General features: G+C 45.0%; 1 protein-coding gene across 1 annotated transcript; it reads left to right on the forward strand.

Annotated features, from left to right (window-relative positions):
• The first annotated feature begins 273 nt into the window (after window positions 1-273).
• NEUROD1 (neuronal differentiation 1) lies at window positions 274-4437 on the forward strand. The gene is made up of 2 exons (XM_080667907.1): window positions 274-521; window positions 2061-4437. Exon 2 carries the CDS (start codon window positions 2072-2074, stop codon window positions 3143-3145), a length of 1074 nt encoding a protein of 357 aa, XP_080524033.1. The 5' UTR covers window positions 274-521; window positions 2061-2071; the 3' UTR covers window positions 3146-4437.
• Window positions 4438-4689: the final 252 nt, after the last annotated feature.

Here is a 4689-nt window from a genome sequence, read left to right on the forward strand (position 1 = left end):
CCCTTCTGCCGCCTGAGAGGGTTAATCTCTCCTGCGGGTAAAAACTGGTCCGCGGAGTCTCTAACTGGCGACAGATGGGCCACTTTCTTTGGGCCACAAAGGGGCCGGAATGAAGCTCTCCGCGGCATACAAATGGGCAGGTCACGTGGTTCCCGGCTCTTGGCCGGAATGGAAGGACCATATGGCGCGTGCTGGGGAGGATGGAGAAGGGGCGGAGGTAGGGTTGCGGGAGACTGGAGCAAGAGTAGGAGGAGGGTCGGAGAGGTGCAAGGCTGAAGGGGCGGGGGGTAGGGGGAGGCGGAAAGGAGCGCACAGCCTGGACGCATGCGCAGGCGCGGGCGCCGGGACCTGCTGGCGCTCAGCTCCCGGCCCCGCCCGCTCTCAGCATCACCACCTCGGCTATATAACCTGAGCGCCCGCGCGGCGGGGACACGAGGAATTCGTCCCGCGCAGAAGGCACGACGTCCGGAGGCCCCAGGGTTATGAGACCACCACTGCTCAGGACCTACTAACAACTACAGGTAATTACAATCCTTTCATTTTTGCTTGGAAATAAAAGCAGTAACTGAAGACCTAATGTCCCTGGAAATTCTGTATCTGTATCTGTGTGTCTGTGTGTGTGTTTGTGTGTTGAAACAGGCATTCCTCCCCATGATTGCTGGCACGTATACACACATTTTGACTACCGTCGCTCAAATACCTACTGCAAGCTTTCTGATTTTAAAATTTATTTTAAAAAATTGGGGGGAGGGCGGAGGAGGTGAAGAATAGAAGCATCTTTGGATTTTTAATAATGCAAATAACTCTCTGGTCATTTGCTAATGGTAGTTTCAAAGTCCTGAAAGCAATGCACTACTTTACTTTCTTACCTATTACAGTAAGAAAATAAGCCCTTGTTACCAAGATTTATTTTGTGTGCATGTGTGTTAGGCACATTGGAAGTGCCAAGTCATTTTTTCAGCGAATGAAAGGGACACGGATACCTTGGGTATACACACCCTGGAAAACAAATCGAGTTGAGAGAAAGTTTAATTGAGAGGAGGAGAAATGTGGAGAAAGGGAGCGGGACTCACTCTTACTACCTGTTACTGCTCCAGAGGCGTCCAAGTCCCCAGCAGCCACTGCAGAAACCAGAAATTCAGTTGTCTCACTAAATGCTTTTTCTTTCTCTTATTAAAAGCGCTAACTTCGCCATTGCCAATTGCTGATCATTATAATGACTCAATCTTTTAAAGGGAGGTTTGAGGAGAACTTCGAAAAGGCCCAATAAAGAGCGGGCAGCCTTTTCAATGGGCTGTTTATTAGACCGGAGCCTCCCGCACCTGATCCCCGGCGCTTGGGAGAGCGCTCTCGCCGCGCCCCCATCCCCAGCCCCAGCCCCAAACAGGCGCTTTTGTACAAGGTGGATTTTCAGGGGAGGGCCAGGAAAGAAAGGCGAGTGTGCAATGGAAGATCCCTGCCCACTTTTTCCCCCCAAAATGTTCTGTTGATGGTGAAATCATTTGGTTGAAAGTACTTTTGGTCCACCATGCATTTGCTCTTCAATCTCCCCGTAGTATAATCTTCTTAAAAATCACTGCCAGCGTTGGTAAATTACGTAATGGCTCTTCAACTTTAATCTCTGAGTGCTGAGAAGCCAGGACAGAGATGGGAACAGAACTGAGATTTTCAAACTCATTATTTTTGTGGAGTTGTGACTTTGAACTCATGCAGATAAGCATAAAGTCACGGAAATGTATACTCGTTTTCACACGTATTATCCTGCCGGGTAATCACCATAAAAAGACTTAAGTTGGTCACTAGGAAACATACACACATGAGTGTACATATACACGTAGTCACTCTCTCCCCCACCCCCAGCTCTGCCTTGTCTCCTACGTACCAGCGGGGCACACACATGCCATTATAAAACAGTGCATTTAACTTTTCCTTAGGGACATTCATTTTGTAATGAGTTGTACTTCCCATGCAAGTGGGAGCTGAAGGCATATGAAGTTTTTGAATGTAGCGTTTTTCTCCTTTTTTTCTTTCTGGTTTTCTCTCTCCCTTACTGAATGTAGGAAACCGAAACATGACCAAATCATACAGCGAGAGCGGGCTGATGGGCGAACCTCAGCCCCAGGGTCCTCCGAGCTGGACAGACGAGTGTCTTAGTTCTCAGGACGAGGAGCACGAAACAGACAAGAAGGAGGACGACCTAGAAACTATGAACGCGGAAGAGGACTCCCTGAGGAACGGGGGAGAGGAGGAGGAGGAAGACGAGGACCTGGAAGAGGAGGAAGAAGAGGAAGAGGAGGACGATGATCAAAAGCCCAAGAGACGCGGCCCCAAAAAGAAGAAAATGACCAAGGCGCGCCTGGAGCGTTTTAAGCTGAGGCGCATGAAGGCCAATGCCCGGGAGCGGAACCGCATGCACGGTCTGAACGCGGCGCTGGACAACCTGCGCAAGGTGGTGCCCTGCTACTCCAAGACCCAGAAGCTGTCCAAAATCGAGACGCTGCGCTTGGCCAAGAACTACATCTGGGCTCTGTCGGAGATCCTGCGTTCCGGCAAAAGCCCTGATCTGGTCTCCTTCGTACAGACGCTCTGCAAGGGCTTATCCCAACCCACCACCAACCTGGTTGCGGGCTGCCTGCAGCTCAATCCTCGGACTTTTCTGCCAGAGCAGAACCAGGAAATGCCCCCGCACCTGCCCACTGCCAGCGCTTCCTTCCCTGTGCACCCCTACTCCTACCAGTCGCCGGGGTTGCCCAGCCCGCCCTACGGAACCATGGACAGCTCCCACGTCTTCCACGTCAAGCCGCCGCCGCCGCACGCCTACAGCGCCGCGCTAGAGCCCTTCTTTGAAAGCCCCCTGACTGATTGCACCAGCCCCTCCTTTGATGGACCCCTCAGTCCGCCGCTCAGCATCAATGGCAACTTCTCTTTCAAACACGAACCGCCCGCCGAGTTTGAGAAAAATTATGCCTTTACCATGCACTATCCTGCAGCGACCCTGGCAGGGGCCCAAAGCCACGGATCAATCTTCTCGGGCGCCGCTGCCCCTCGCTGTGAGATCCCTATAGACAATATCATGTCCTTCGATAGCCATTCACATCATGAGCGAGTCATGAGTGCCCAGCTCAATGCCATCTTTCACGATTAGAGGCACGTCAGTTTCACCACCCCCGGAAACGAACCCACTGTGCTTACAGTGACTGTCGTGTTTACAAAAGGCAGCCCTTTGGGTACTACTGCTGCAAAGTGCAAATACTCCAAGCTTCAAGTGATATATGTATTTATTGTCGTTACTGCCTTTGGAAGAAACAGGGGATCAAAGTTCCTGTTCACCTTATGTATTATTTTCTATAGCTCTTCTATTAAAAAAAAAAAAAGTAGTACAGTAAAGTAAAAAAAAAAGTGCACCACAAATTTGGTGTAGCTGTATTCAGATCATATTAATTATCTGATCGGGATAACAAAATCACAAGCAATAATTAGGATCTATGCAATTTTTAAACTAGTAATGGGCCAATTAAAATATATATAAATATATATTTTTCAACCAGCATTTTACTACTTGTTACCTTTCCCATGCTGAATTATTTTGTTGTGATTTTGTACAGAATTTTTAATGACTTTTTATAATGTGGATTTCCTATTTTAAAACCATGCAGCTTCATCAATTTTTATACATATCAGAAAAGTAGAATTATATCTAATTTATACAAAATAATTTAACTAATTTAAACCAGCAGAAAAGTGCTTAGAAAGTTATTGTGTTGCCTTAGCACTTCTTTCCTCTCTATTGTTAAAAAAAAATTGCACAATTTGAGCAATTCATTTCACTTTAAAGTCTTTCCCTCTCTTTAAAATGAAAACCAGATCCACAACACTCAAGAGGATGAAAAAAAAGAGATGTATTCCCTAACAAACATATCAAATCATTGCTTGCACAAGCTTTTATATACATATTATAAACAAATGCCAACATACCCTTCTTTAAATCAAAAGCTGCTTGACTATCACATACAATTTGCACTGTTTCTTTTTAGTCTTTTCCTCCTTTGCATCCCACAATTTTACAGAGAATCTGAAGCTATTGATGTTTCTAGAAAATATAATGCATGATTTTATACATAGTCACACAAATGGTGGTTTGTCATATATTCATGTAATGAATCTGAGCCTAAATCAAATCAGGTTGTTAATGTTGGGATTTATACCTATTGTAGTCAGTTAGTACATAGCTTAAATAAATTCAAACCATTTAATTCATAATTAGACAATAGCTATTGCATGTAAAATGCAGTCCAGACTAAGTGCTGTTTGAGACGTGATACTGGTACCACTGCAATCGATCTGTACTGTAATCTTGTTTGTAATCCTGTATATTATGGTGTAATGCACAATTAGAAGACACGCATTCAATTGCAATAAAATAGTATTAAAAATCTGAGCAATTGCTGCAGTTCTTTTTAAAGTGATTTTTAGTATAAATAATTCCTAAGTGGAATAGTTGCTTTATTTGCTGAGTTAAGAAAGTACTAAGCAGTATTTAAAGAATAAAACAAAAAAGAAAAGTTTACTTTAGCATACTTTCTAGTCTGTTTATCTTGCTTAGGAAGTCATCAGATCTTTGTAGATAAGGAAAGGACCTACGTGATATTTCCATGATATTTCACTTCTTGGAATATGAAGCTGTGGGGG

Source organism: Plecotus auritus (assembly GCF_963455305.1).
Source record: "Plecotus auritus genome assembly, chromosome: 5".
Taxonomy (NCBI): Eukaryota; Metazoa; Chordata; class Mammalia; order Chiroptera; family Vespertilionidae; genus Plecotus; species Plecotus auritus.